This window comes from Hippopotamus amphibius, chromosome 13 (assembly GCF_030028045.1).
Source record: "Hippopotamus amphibius kiboko isolate mHipAmp2 chromosome 13, mHipAmp2.hap2, whole genome shotgun sequence".
Taxonomy (NCBI): Eukaryota; Metazoa; Chordata; class Mammalia; order Artiodactyla; family Hippopotamidae; genus Hippopotamus; species Hippopotamus amphibius.
Window position 1 is genome coordinate 46,946,830 of NC_080198.1, and position 13,639 is coordinate 46,960,468.

At 42.9% G+C, this 13,639-nt stretch overlaps 1 protein-coding gene across 1 annotated transcript; it reads left to right on the forward strand.

Annotated features, from left to right (window-relative positions):
• The first annotated feature begins 3,284 nt into the window (after positions 1–3,284).
• Positions 3,285–4,225, forward strand: LOC130834321 (ras-related protein Rab-5A-like). Its single transcript, XM_057704321.1, has one exon. It carries the CDS (start codon positions 3,433–3,435, stop codon positions 4,078–4,080), a length of 648 nt encoding a protein of 215 aa, XP_057560304.1. The 5' UTR covers positions 3,285–3,432; the 3' UTR covers positions 4,081–4,225.
• The last annotated feature ends 9,414 nt before the right edge of the window (positions 4,226–13,639 follow it).

Consider the following 13,639-nt stretch of genomic DNA (forward strand, 5'->3'; position numbering starts at 1 on the left):
AGACCGTAGGAGAGGGATGAGGTAGAAGCCAATGGAAGAAACTTCCTGGGGCTCGACGGTCAAATGCTGTGTGGCAACATGTCCCTCCGTTTGGCAGTGAGGGGGCAGGTCACTGAAACCTCAGCAAGAGCACAGTCCCGTAGGCACTGTTTTGTTTGTTTGTTTGGCCTTGTGCCATGCAGCTTACGGGATTCTAGTTCCCCCACCAGGGACCAAACCCACGCACTTGGCCGTGAAAGCACGGAGTCCCAACCACTGGACCACCAGGAAAGTCCCTAGGCATTAATTTTTAAGTACTTTTTAAAATTCAGCACTGTTTTTACAGTTTATTCATTGTTGTATGTATTCTGTGGTTCCCAAACTGTGCACCCCGGTGATCTGGGAAACTGCAGGGAACCTATAGGGGTGCAGTGGGGTATTTTTACTTTTCGAGGGAAATACAGTGATAGTCAACCTCTGTCAGGCACCAGGGCACCGCTAATGAGGTAGTTGACGGTTCCAGCATTGGATTGTGCTACATTCCTTTCAGGATAGAGCATCATATCAAAACTGTGTCACAGTCATAAGCAAATCAAGGTGATAAGCAAAATAAGGACAGCAGTGTCCAGTCTGATCCCAACTTTTGAGGAGTTGTGCAGTGCCCAACAGGCACACATGTACCCTTAGAAATTCTGCTTATTTAAGAAAGAAATATTTTCTCCCCCAATTTGTGTGTACTATTTTCTTCAAAGACCTTTTAAATTGTTAGGACATAAGTATATATTAAGCTGTTTGGACCTAACTACTTAATAAACAGAACCATTAGCTTTTTCTTTTGACCAAGGAGCACCCTGACAAAGTTGTTGAGATTCTAAGGATGCCATGAGGTGAAAACATGTGGGAACTCCTGATCTACTTGGTTGCTTCTAACAGCTCTAGCATATTCATTAGTGTGCTGACCCCAGATGTTGCTGCCCAAGCTGCCCCTGAGGGACCCCGGGGTGGACTCTGGTTCCCCACTAATGCAAACAGCGAGGTACAGAACATCCTCACTCATGGTCCTATGGACCCGCATGAGGGAATTTGGTGGGGAGGTTATTTTGAGGGTACCTGTATCTCTACATCCTAGGTATAGTACCTGGCATTTACATCCTTTTTGATTTTGCCAGTGTAATATGTGAGGAGTGGTTTCTCATTATTGCTTTAATTTGCATTTCTCTCATTATTGATGAATTTGAGCATCTTTTCATAGACACTCTCTAGCCATTTAGGATTTCCCATTCTGTGAATTCCCTGCTTATTTTCTGTGCCCATTTTTCAGTTGGGAATTTTTGTCTTTTTTTAATGGATTACAGGAGTTGTTTATATATCAAGATACAAGTTCCCATTCAGTCTTAGATGTTGTAAGTATCTTCTCCCAATATGTCATTTATCTGCAAACTTTGTCCATCTTGCCCTTTGTGGACTGGAAATCTTTAATTTGAATATAATAAAATCCATCCATTTTTCTCCATATTGTCTAGGCTATTTGATCTTGTTTAAGAAGTGTTTCCCCACTTCCCAAGCTACAAAGCTATTTTCAGGTATTTTCTACAAAGATATTAGCCTACATTTTCTTCTGTTAGCAAGGTCTTTGAATGGAGTTCTTTGACTCTAGGTGTTTGTCAGCTAAATATATTACATCATCACACAGAAGTCAGTGAAAATTAGTCTGTGTGAGGGTAAGCAATAGATATAAGCTTTACAGAGAAAGAAAATATTTTCATGTAGTGAGTATAATAATGAGAACTCATTGTAAAATAGGAAAATGGAGACAAACGTAATTCAGTTCCTATGCTCTGGTCACCAGTGAAACAACAGCAAACTAGCTCTTTATTCTTTGAAGTCTGCATCCACAACATGGATTTGTCTCAATGTAAATATGGATTTTTCTCAAAGTTAACCTTTTTCTTTGGGAAAAATCCTGAAGAAATATGTTTTCTGGATAAAGATGCACTGTTTTTAAATTCCGATATATTTTATCCTGCTTGTGTAAAAACAGCAGACTAGTTGTTTTTATCCAACCCACCAAAAGCTGTGTTCATTAGCACTGATGCAACTAAAACCGTTCAGGCTTATATATATCCTTTTTAAAAAATATATTTATTTATTTGGCTGCACCAGGTCTTAGTTGTGGCACATGGGATCTTCGTTGCCACATGCCGGATCTTCAGTTGTGGAATGTGGGATCTAATTCCCTGACCAGGGGCCGAACCTGGGCCCCCTGTACTGGGAGTGTGGAGGGAAGGGGGCAGGGCACAACCTTTGAAAGGATGACATAGCCCGAGGACATAACATAAACGGATTAGACCCAAATGGGTCCAAGATGGCAGACAAGTCAACTTGCAGGCGCCATGACAGTTCCAAGGCCAACTGTGAGGATCCAAAAGTGGGCGTGGCCCAATTCTGGAATACTCCACCCACTCATTAGCCTATGACATTACCCACCCTTACAAACACTGACAACCCCCATACCCTGGTGCCTTTCTCACCTTCTGAGGTGGCCCACACTCTGTCTGCAGAGTGTGTTTCTCTCTAAATCTCTAAATAAACTTCTTACCTATCACTTTGTCTCTCACTGAATTTTCTGTGATGAGACATCAAGAACCCTAGCTTCATTAAGTTCTTAAACCAGATGTGTGATCTCACTTGGAAGATCTTGGGTTTTGGCTGGGTTTGAGTCCCAGCACGTGGGTTCAAGTCCCAATCTGTGGTGCAAGGTTTCATAACTACTGGACCACCAGGGAAGTCCCTATATATCCTTTAAATATATTTATTTATTTATTTATTTATTTATTTATTTATTTATGGCTGCGTCTGGTCTTAGTTGTGGCATGCAGGATCTTTCATTGAAGCGCTCCGGCTCTTCATTGCAGCACATGCGCTTCTCTCTAGTTGTGGTACGTGGGCTCAGTAGTTGCAGTACATAGGCTTAGCTGCCCCAGGGGATGTGGGATCTTAGTTCCCTGATCAGGGATTGAACCTACATCCCTTGCATTGGAAGGTGGATTCGAAACCACTGAACCACAAGGGAAGTCCCTATGTATCCTTTTAAATGAACAGTTTTAAGAGTGAAAAGTTAGGAGTATACTGATAGCTTTAATTCCTATCCCCTCCACTTCTAAGACAAAGATAAAATCACTGAATAAAAAGTAATCAGAGAGTCTGAGGGGAGCGGCACGACGAGGAGACGCGCCGCCGCCGCCTCCTCCTCAGCCTCAGCCTCAGCCTCTGCCTCAGCCTCAGCTGCCTCCCGGGCTCCGCCTGGGACCTGCAGCCGGAAGCTTCGGCGCCGCGGCTCCGCGCGCTGCAGGCTCAGGTTTTTTTTACCTCCAGAAAGAAAAAAAATTGACACCTTGCATCCTGGAAGTTCATTTAAGAGACTGAAATTAGGGACTTCTTTCAAATTTGGACATGGCTAATCGAGGAGCAACAAGACCCAACGGGCCAAATACTGGAAATAAAATATGCCAGTTCAAACTAGTACTTCTGGGAGAGTCTGCTGTTGGCAAATCAAGCCTAGTGCTTCGTTTTGTGAAGGGGCAATTTCATGAATTTCAAGAGAGTACCATTGGGGCTGCTTTTCTAACCCAAACTGTGTGTCTCGATGACACAACAGTAAAGTTTGAAATATGGGATACAGCTGGTCAAGAAAGATACCATAGCCTAGCACCAATGTACTACAGAGGAGCACAAGCGGCCATAGTTGTATACGACATCACGAACGAGGAGTCCTTTGCCAGAGCCAAAAACTGGGTTAAAGAACTTCAGAGGCAAGCCAGTCCTAACATTGTAATAGCTTTATCAGGAAACAAGGCTGACCTCACAAATAAAAGAGCTGTCGACTTCCAGGAAGCACAGTCCTATGCAGATGACAACAGTTTATTATTTATGGAGACATCAGCTAAAACATCAATGAATGTAAATGAAATATTCATGGCAATAGCTAAAAAGTTGCCAAAGAACGAACCACAGAATCCAGGAGCGAATTCTGCCAGAGGAAGAGGAGTAGACCTTACTGAACCCACGCAGCCAACCAGGAGTCAGTGCTGTAGTAACTAAACTCCAGTTTAAACTAACTGGAATGTTCTTCTGCTTCCTAATTGTTAATAACAGTGGAATTGGAGCATTTAACCAGCCCAGTATGACTTCCAAAAAGAAGAGACTTACAATAGTCAAGTGTCTAATACAGAATTATTTTAAGTGTTTTGAACTTAATTTTTAACAACATGCATGTGACCCTCTGACTAATGTTTCAGCAGTGGAAGGGGAAAATGAGAGCTATGTGTACGCTTGTTTTCTTGGAAGGTTAGCGGGACTCATTTCTCTTTAGCAGGGATATAAACAAATGACTGAACCCGCAGTTAACTAGCCAGTTCTGTGAAAAAGATTTGGAACTTACTCATTTGGGCTTTTCAAAAAAAATTCTTTCCTTGGAAGGAGGTTCTAAAGATATTTATGCTTAGCTACCATGTTCAGGCAGCCTGTAATTTCTCTTAGTATCCTTATTTAAAGTATACATTCCACATTTTAACAGATTAGCCACAAGGAAACAATCCCACATCTCCAGGGGGAGAAATGAACATAAGTGGCATCTAAATTATAGCTAGTCCTATTACTTTTTAAATGGGGTTTAAAAGAAGAGTCAACACCATCTTGTTTTAGGAATATGAAAACTGATAAAATGCATCTTGAAGGATAGTGTTCCCTTCAAACATGTAAGTTCAACAAGAATGAAATAAACCAGGTGTCTGATTTCTGATTAATCACTGCTGGCCATTGCATAGCTTTTTGTTGTTTGGGAGTAGGGAGGGGGCTTTTGTGACCTTTGGACATAAATATAGTCAATGCATTAACAATTATGTACATTCAAACGATTATTTTAAATTCGATCTTCAGCTGTACTGTAAATAGGGTACTGCATTGTAGTCTCCATATATGTTTATTACTTTTCTGTAATATTTGAGTTGCTTAAAAGTATACAAAATGTACAGTTACTAAAACAGCTAATTTTTTCCTTCTCTCCCCCTTTGAAAGGAAGGGGTTTCAATTGTTCCTACCTGGCTAGAACCATAATAAACAATGTACCAGTAATTTTGTAACATAAGTATTGGATATGTTAGTAACGATCTTGCAGCCTTGTTTTCCAAAGTTCATTTTATTTTGATCAGTTCAGTATATTGCACTAATTGTTTTAGGTATTTTCATTATATGAAATCTACCATGTGTCAGAGATGATTTAATCTATTTCAGTGTTGAACTGCTAGCAGAACTTGTACATTTACAGTAATTCAAAATTAGGAAAACAGTTCACCAGTGTTTAGTTTTATATTGAGGTGCTCAGGTTGGAATAAAGTGGTATAAAAAGCAAAAAAAAAAAAAAGTAATCAGAAATTGGGAAATGAAATTGTGTGGTGCAGTGGTTAGGACTTGCCATTTCCACTGCCGTGGCCTCGGGTCAGGAAACTAAGATGATGTGGCCAAAAACCCCCAAATCAATTATAATTCAAGTTCACTAACTTATATCTGTCTGAAATTTTATAGACAATTTCATCTTGAGATATGTCAGAAATTAAATAATTCTCTATCTGTTCTATCGCAAAGGTAGTACAAATATTTTATTGCAAAGGTAGTACAAATATTTTGTAAGATCAGTGGGAAGCTGTTATGAGTGAAAATACATGTTTTGAACTATAGCCTTTAGCAGGGCAAACGTCAAACAGATTTGTTTATCCAAGTCTGAGGGTGAGGGGTGGGTCGTGCCTCCAGTTAAATGAGTAACTCATGCAGCTGAGATTAAGATTTTTTTAAAGTTGATTTTGTGTTTATGTCTGGAGAAAAGTTTGATGGACTTTGATGTTTCAGCAGATTCTAAAGAGCTCTGAGGAGAAAAGTTCTCATTTTCACCAGAGTGTGAACAGGATCACTGTTTCTGTGTTTGTACTCACCTCAGAAGGAAATTTGATTTAGGAAAATTAAATGTTGGTGTGGATATCTTGCATTTTTCTGGTTTTACTGCATTCATCTCTTAGGGTCTGAATTTCCCCTACTCCATGAGTGTTTAAAGCAGGTAACTAGGGACTTCCCTGGTGGTGCAGTAGTTAAGAATCCGCCTGCCAATGCAGGGGACACGGGTTCGATCCCTGGCCCAGGAAGATCCCACATGCCCCAGAGCAACTAAGCCCATTTGTGCCACAACTACTGAGCCCACGTGCCATAACTACTGAAGCCCATGTGCCTAGAGCCCATGCTCTGCAACAAGAGAAGCACTGTAATGAGAAGCCCTCACACCACAGCGAAGAGTAGCCCCCACTCACTGCAACTAATGAAAGCCCGTGTGCAGCAATGAAGACCCAATGCAGCCAAAAATAAACTAATTAATTTAAAAATTGTAAAAAAGAAAAAAAAAGCAGAAAACTAAACCCTGTATTTCTGAAACAATTATCCGAAAGGAGGGTCTGGAAAATATACTCCCAAATTATTAACAGTTATCTGTTGGAGTGGGATTTAGAAACTGGTGGTTAGGGGTGGCTTTTGCATTTTAATTCACTCTGTATTGTTGAACTTTTAACTTTCAGACTAAAAAAATACAGAAAAAGAAAACAAGCAAACAAAATAGCAATAATGGGATGGATCTCAAGCTGCTTAGGACTTTTAACTCATTCTCTTAAATAGTGGGTCAAAGAATCAAAATACAACATGCTGTTTAGAAAGCAGGAAAATGGAAACATCCCTATTAGAACTTTTGGGATACACATACTCAGAGATAAATACATATTATTGAACACTCTCATTAAAGAGCGAAAAGAAATTAACTAACCCCATGCAGTGAGTAGAACTGTGTACCCTCAGATGTGCAAGTACTAACTCCCAGTACCTGTGAATGTGACCTTACTTAATGGAAATAAGGTCTTTGCAGATGTAATCAAATTTAAATGAGTTCGTACTGGGTGGACACTAATCCAATGACTGCTATCCTTATAGGAAAAGAAAAATTTAAACATATACACAGATACACAGCCAAGCACGGCTGGCAACTACCAGAAGCTAGAAGAGGCATGGAAGAATTTTTCCCGAGATTCTCTGGAGGGACCATTGACCCTACAGCATAATCTTGATTTTGGGATTGTAGTCTCCAGAGCTGTGGAAAAGTAAGTTTCCATTTTAAACCACCCAGTTGGTGGCACTTTTTTCAGCAGCCCTAGGAAACTATATATCCCATAATTCAGGGGCTCTAGAAATTACTCAACATTTTAATGAACTTCCCTCTATATATGAAGAAATGCTTGAAATTTACATAACTGCTGAAGTTCCATAAACTGCTTACTTCCCTAAACATTATGCCACAGAGAGCTTTTCATGTCAGTAAATACAGAGCTTTATCATAAATTGTATTAACTATTTAATCTGAACAGTAGCATCTATTAGTAATGACTTGAAATTTGTTTTCAAAAATTTTGTACTTTTAATGTAACAAAGCTGCAATGAACATCCTTGTGTTTACATATTTTCATATTTGGATAATTATCTTCTCCTTTGGGTGAATCTTAGAGGGAGGATTCCTGAGTCAAAAGGTACACAGATTCTAGGGACTTACCTGATGGCGAAGTGGTTAAGACTCTGCCTGCCAATGCAGGGGACATGGGTTCCATCCCTGGTCTGGGAAGATCCCACATGCCTCGCAGCAATAAGTCCACAACTACTGAGCCTGTGTGCTACAACTACTGAGGCCTGTGCGCCTAGAGCTCCACAACGAGAAGCAACTGCAATAAGAAGCCCGAGTACCGCAATGAAGAGTAGCCCCCACTCTCCACAACTAGAGAAAGCCCTTGCACAGCAACGAAGAACCAACACAGCCAAAAATAAAAAAAAATAATAAGTAAATCTTAAAAAAAAAAAGGCATACAGATTCTAAATATTTGTACCTCTTGCCAAACTCCCCTCTAGAGATGCTGCATGATGTGCCCTCCTACCCGCGCAGTGCAGGCGAGCACCTAGCCCTGTGCTCCTTCACCACTCTGCCTTCTGCTAATAATCTCTCTTTTTAAAAACCAACATCTTTATTGATATATGTCACATACCACGTAATTAACCTATTCAGGGGATGTGATTAATGGGTTCTGCGTGTATTCACAGACTTGTGCAACAATTGCCACAACCAATTTTAGGACATTTTCGTGACCCCCAAAAGAAATCCCATTGTTTACTCTTTCCCATTCCCTGGCAACCACTCATCTACTTTCTGCCTCTATGGTTTGCCTATTCAGGACATTTAGATTACATGGAATCATACAACAGGTGGCCTGCTGTGACCGGTTTATTTCACGCAGCATACATTTTTCGAGACTCATTGACATTGTAGTGAAGCCGAGCCCCCTAAAACCAAGTTCCCTTACCAGGTTTATGATTAATCTGTCCTATCCAAAACTTTATTTCTTTTCTTGTCCCCTCTGACCTTAATCCTGTGCGCCCTGAACACTAATCAACCAGAGGCATCCGATGACTAAAACTGCTGTTGATAACATGATAACATCATGCATGTCCGAAAATTGCTGTTGTAGATATCATCATTAATATACGAACTCAGGTTGTTTCTCCAGAGCAAGATGAACTCACAGGCCCCTGAGTCATGGACCACCTTGATTAGAAAATTGTAAACCAGAAACACCCTGATCCCTGGAAACTATGATATTTAAAATGTCACAGAAATGAGACAAGACCATGACTAATCTCAATGTCTTCATTCTTCCCCTTTAAAAACACCCCCAACTCAAAGCCCAAGTTGGTGTGGATCTGAAATGAGTCCCCCGTTCCCTTGCTGGGCATCCTGCAATAAACCATTACTTTGCTGCAAACATCCACTGTCAGAGTTTGGCTTTCAACACTGCAGACACAGGAGCCCTTTGCTTGGTAACAGTAGTGTGTATAAGTACTTCACTCCTTTTTTTGGCCAAAACACATTCTTTTGTATGGATATATCACCCCACAGCCACCAGGGTGACCCCTGAGGAAGGCAAAGCTAACTCTGCGTCCCCGGCTTAAAACCTGGCAGATGCTCCTCACTGCCCTTAGGACAAAGACACAGGCCTGTCCTGGGCCTACGGGCCTGCCCACAGCTCTGGTTACTCAATGGAGAGGGCGGCTGGCTTGTTGTCTGGGCCCCTCTGGCCCCTCAGCTCATGAGTGCAGGCACGGTCCTGTCCCCAGTGGTACCGACGCCTGGAGCTACAGGGCTGTACTGGTGAGTGTGTCATGCCCTCTTCCCTGCTCCCTTACATGGATGGGCTGAGACCCCCCCGACCCCAGGAAGGGGCCTGTGTGCCCTGTTCCTGCTGGCTGGCTCCCCAGGGCTGGGACCACCTGGGAATTCCTGCAGAGATGGCCAGTCTCCCATCCCAAGTGATCCCCGGGTTGCCTCGCCCTCCGGCAGAGGCGCACATCCGAGATGCTGGTGCAGGCTAGCAGGAGCCGGACAAAGATGCTACGACCTCAGGGTCTTCCTTAACCGTGGACTGCTAGAGATGCAACCAGCCAGTATACCCCCAACCTCCAACACCCTGCAGGTTTTGTTACTGCCAGGTATAGCCCCTTGTAACCTCACTGGCACTGCTCACGGGCCCTCCTAACCTCAGCCCCCCATTCCCCACAAGAGTAGTGAGCTGGATGAGTCTGAGCTGGTGGTGGAAGACATGCTTGGCGAGCAGGCCTGCACTCTGAGGCTCCAGGGCCAAGGCTTCATGGCTCTGAGGCTCTGCCCCACCCCCAGCCCTAGTCTCCCAGCTGTAGAAATAAACATGGCCCAGAGGTAAGAGTCAGGTCTGCTGGGCAGGAGCTGGAACAGGCCATAGACTGGGGTGGTGGGGTGGACACTAGGAGGCATTTCAGACCCTCCAATCACCCTAAATAAACAGCTCCTGGGAAGGACGGGGCCCCTTTCCAAAAGAACAATATTTGATACAAGTTAAGACCCAAAGGAGGAAAAAGAAAAAAACACCTCTTAGAAAAATAGAAATTGTAAGGCACTTCTTTAATCTGATTAAGTCTATCTACAACAAATTTACAACAAACGTCACACTTAATGTTGAAATGTCGTTGAATGCTTTCTCTAAAATGAGGAGTAAGACAAGGATGCCGGTTCATACCTCTTCTTTCCCATGATGTGCTGGAGGAACTAACTAGTCCAGTAAGACAAGAAAAAGAAATATAAGACATAAACATTGGAAATGAAGAGATAATCTATTTAACAAGGCTGTGGATATAAAATTAATATACAAAGGTTAATTGCATTTTTATATACCAGCAACTAATGGAAGATGAAATCAAAAAACAAAACCAAAAGCTAGCTTTTAAAGCAGCTTTTAAGCTATTTTTAAAATAGCTTAAAAAATATCAGGTACCCAGGAATAAATAAAGAATATGAGACCCCCCCATGGAGAAAACCATAACGCTGTAAACTAAAACTTCACCTAAAGGAAGGAAGACTTAAATAAGTGGAGAGAAGATCTAGCGTGTTCTTGGATGGGAAGACTCAATATTATAAACTGTTCTATTGATTCACCATAATCCCAGTCAAATCCCCAACAGGTGTTTTTCACTTTTGTTGTGGAACTTAATGAACAGACTGTAAGAGTTATATGGAAATGTAAAGGGCCAAGAGAAGCCAATCCCTTTTTTTTTTTGGCCGTGCCATGAGGCATGTGGGATCTCAGTTCCCTGACCAGGGATGGAAACTACGCCCCCTGCATTGCAAGCTCTGAGTCTTAACTGCTGAACCGCCAGGGAGGTTCCCCAAGACCCTCTTAAAGAAAAACAACGTGGGAGAACTTGCTTCCATGGACCTCATGACTTTAATGCATCACAGTACCCAAGATCATTATCACTAAAAGACAAAGAGGCCAATGAAACAAAAAAGAGGACCCAGAATCAAACCCACATACACGATCACTTGATATATGATGGCACTGAGAACAGTGGGGAAAAGTCCATCTTTGCAACAAGGAATCGTGGAAAAATGAGGTATCCATATTTTTTAAAAAATGAAACTGCAAGAAATTTTTTAGATGGGACTTCCCTGGTGGCAGAGTAAGATTCTGCAATCCCAATGCTGGGGGCCAGGGTTCAATCCCTGGTCAAGAAACCAGATCCCACATTCAAGTTGCAACTAAGGAGCCAATGTGCTGCAACTAAAGAGCCCACATGCTGCAACTATGAAGCCGGCCTGCCGCAACTAAGACCCCACGCAACCAAATAAATAAATACATATTTAAAAAAAATTTTTTATAGTGAAACAGCAAATCAAAGAGGGAGAAGCTATTTGCAACCACATAACTGACAACAGACTCGTCGAGAACCTATAAAGTACCCCTGCAAATCTATAAGAATAAGAGCAGACAACCCTATATGAAAATGGCCAAGAGGGACTTCCCTAGCAGCCCAGTGGGTAAGACTCCGTGCTCCCAAGGTAGGGGGCCCGGGTTCGATCTATGGTGGGGGAACTAGATCCCACATGCATGCCACAACAAAGATTCCGTGTGTTGCAACTAAGTCCCAGCACAACCTAAATAAATAAATAAATAATATTTTTTTTTAAAAAGAAAGCAAAAATGGGCAGGAGGGACTTCCTTGGTGGTCCAGTGGTTAAGACTCTGTGCTTCCAATGTACGAGTAGGAGGCACAGGGGTACAGGTTTGATCCCTGGTCGGGGAACAAAGACCCCACATGCTGTGCACTGTGGCCAAAAAAAAAATGGCCAACAAACTTGACCAAGTACTTCACAAAACAGGGAATCCAAGGGGCCAATAGATTTATGGAAATGCAAGTCACCTGTGTAGTTTTAATATTTCTGCCAGTCACATTTAAAAAAGTTTAAAAAAACAGGTAAAATTAATTTTAATATTTACTCAATATATCCAAAACATTATCATTTTTACACATAATATTAAAAATACTGGTGACATATTTTTTTGGTTTCGTTTTGTTTTTGCACTAAGTCTTTGAAATCCAGTGTGTTTTTCATACTCACAACACATCTCAACTCCAGCTACCCACATTTTAAGCCCTCGACAGCCATATCTGGCTAGTGGCTAGCCTATGGTCTGTTAAAATACACAATGCCAAAATATATATATGTGTATGTATTTGTGTGTGTGTGTGTGTGTGTATAAAATGCCAAACTCTAGGTAATATTAGCCATTGATTAGATAAGCAAACTAGGTCCCATCTGGAACTGACTGACAAATCCTGGCCACCTAAGGAACATCTAAGTCAGGTAGGGGTACCCTAGGTCTTACCAACAGTCACATCTTGGAGCCATGCTACCCCATCCGTTTTCTCTCCTGACTCATCTCCTCCTCCTGTTCCCTGCAGCAATGGTTGAATCCTTCCAGCAAAGTAATGTGAGATGAGGTGTTTAAACACAGCTAATATGTTGGCCATCACAGCTCACAGACAGGACTCCCCCACAAAGAGCAAGGGAGGCCTTTAAAGCATCCTGTCATCCTGTGAGCAGAAACTTGGCAAGACCTCTTTTTCTGGGCCCTTCAAACCCCTCTTTGGAAGAAACCCTGGGAAACTGGGAAAAGAACAGAGAAATCAGAAAATGCTATTTTAATACATTTAGAACAGATAAACAATAAGGTCCTACTGTATAGCACAGGGAACTATATCTAATCTCCTGGGATAAACCATAATGGAAAAGAATATTAAAAGAAAGAATGTATATATGTGTATAACTGGGTCACTGCTGTACAGCAGAAATTAGCACATTGTACGTAAATTAACTATACTTCAATTGTTAAAAAAATGCTATTTTAAGAGGGAGGCCTGGGCACCAGCTTCTTGCTGTCCCGAAGCTTGGGAGCACTTGCCCAAAGCGGTGTGCTTGGGCCAGGGTACCAGAAGCTGCTCCCTGCTGCCCTGCACTCCAACCCTGCCCCAGGGGACCACGGGCTCATGAGGTCGAACATTCTTTTTTCTCCCTGCAAGCTGACAATGGTCTTCCAAATAAACGGAGCAGAGAGAGGGAAAAGCCAATCCCTACCCTCAGGAACTCCCCTCCCAGGGAGAGAGGAGGTGGAGCCCAGGGCCTGACCCAAACGTTTCCAGGCCTGACCAGTGGATGAGGAGTCCTGGGCCCTGCCTGAGGGAGCCCCCACGCTGGCTGGGAAGGCAGACACATGCTCAGGGCCGTCAGGACTGTGAGCTGGGGTTTGAGGGCTTATCCTCAGGGTGGTGGAGGTCAGAGGTCACCCGGGATGGAATCATCAGGGAAGACACCACCCTCCCCACTCCCGGAGGGTGAGACTGAGATAGGTGATCCCCCCACGGCCCTGCTTATTTGGGAGCAGCAAAGAAAAGACTGAGTGAGAAAGCCCTTGGGCCATGGCCCAAAAGGGAGACTTTCTCATTATTCCTTTCCATTCCACCCCTGCCCTTGACAGGTGCACACACACAGCGGGGCTGTGGAATCTGGCCCCAGCCTGCACCTGAGCGGGAAGCCCACCCACACGAGAGGACGCCTGGGCTAAAGGATGTGGGCAGCATGGAGGCGAGTGGCGCCCTTGCCAACTTCCGGCCCTCACGGACACGGCCCACCGCCGTATCCCAATCAGACAACGCCTCC

Coding starts and splice junctions, on each gene's coding strand:
- LOC130834321 (XM_057704321.1), top strand. CDS start 3,433: ATGGCTAATCGAGGAGCAACAAGACCCAACGGGCCAAATACTGGAAAT.